General features: G+C 54.4%; 1 protein-coding gene across 1 annotated transcript in view; it reads right to left on the reverse strand.

The window, feature by feature from the left end:
* Positions 1 to 801, reverse strand: part of EMH_0029270 (uncharacterized protein) — a gene marked incomplete at both ends in the record, with an annotated part of 1,884 nt that extends 1,083 nt beyond the window's left edge. The window contains 2 exons of the mRNA XM_013494265.1: positions 289 to 403; positions 544 to 801. Coding sequence (XP_013349719.1) covers positions 289 to 403; positions 544 to 801 — 373 coding nt within the window. The remainder of the gene's footprint in view (positions 1 to 288; positions 404 to 543) is intronic.
* Between the last annotated feature and the right edge of the window lie 238 nt (positions 802 to 1,039).

A 1,039-nucleotide genomic window follows, 5' to 3' on the forward strand; every position in this document is an offset into this window, starting at 1 on the left:
CGCGGCAGGCTTGCGTTTCGCAAGCCCTAGCTATTACTTCTTGGGGCACCGTACCTTTCCAACTAGTGCGTTATACTGTGGCTGAAAGTGCTTGGGGAAGAGTCCCCAACATGTTGCATGTGGAAAAAGTCCTCCACAGGCGGCGCTCTCTCAGCCACCCCCCGAAGTGGCCGTTAACCCACAAAGTTTGTGAAATCTCAGAAGGTTTTTCTCTCTTGATCCCTCCTCCCTCCTCTTCATTTGCTGGGAGCTGAGCAGTTGCTTCTCCCGTCTGGCTAGTAGTTTGACCGCGTAATGCCTGCCTCGTCGCATCCGCCAGTGTTTCAGCGAGGCGCAGCAACTCATAGACCGCATCCGCCTCTGCGCGGAAGAGGACCTGCAGTTCCAGAGCGACGCCAACCCTCTGCAGCATGAAGGCAGCAATACGCTGCATCAGTTTGAGCTTGTCTTTCTGGGATTTCGCATNCCAACCCTCTGCAGCATGAAGGCAGCAATACGCTGCATCAGTTTGAGCTTGTCTTTCTGGGATTTCGCATCCCGCACCGCCGACATAGCTGCCCGCTCCCAAGGGTCACTCGCCAGGCTGGCGTCTTCCCCAGGTGGCAATTCGGGCTGCCCTTCTCCTCCCTCGCGTTCAGATGCAAACTGTGGAGGCTCTATGAGGTACTGTAGCTGCAACAACGTTGTGAGGATGAACTCCATCCGGCTATCCTGCCCGCCAACGGGGAGGGCGCAGTTCAACCCAAGGCTCCTCAAGGCTGCCACCAGCCGGCGCAGCACCACAGCCGAGGCGAAACTCATCCTGCATAGCGAACTTTGAATCGAACTCTTCAAACACCTATAAGGCTAGAGCGAATGTAACCACCAGCACCAGCAGTCCTGAAACTGCATCCAGTGGACACACCTAACGCAGGTATCGAGCGGGATCTGCCTTTCTCAGACAATGCTCAGCCTTTAAAGGGAAAAATTAGTTCTAGCCACTGCAAAAGAAGCCGCATTTCGCCGTAGAAACAACTCTAGAAAATGTAATATACAATGT

Source organism: Eimeria mitis, genomic scaffold (assembly GCF_000499745.2).
Source record: "Eimeria mitis Houghton genomic scaffold, Emh_scaff1093, whole genome shotgun sequence".
In the NCBI taxonomy this organism is placed as follows: Eukaryota; Apicomplexa; class Conoidasida; order Eucoccidiorida; family Eimeriidae; genus Eimeria; species Eimeria mitis.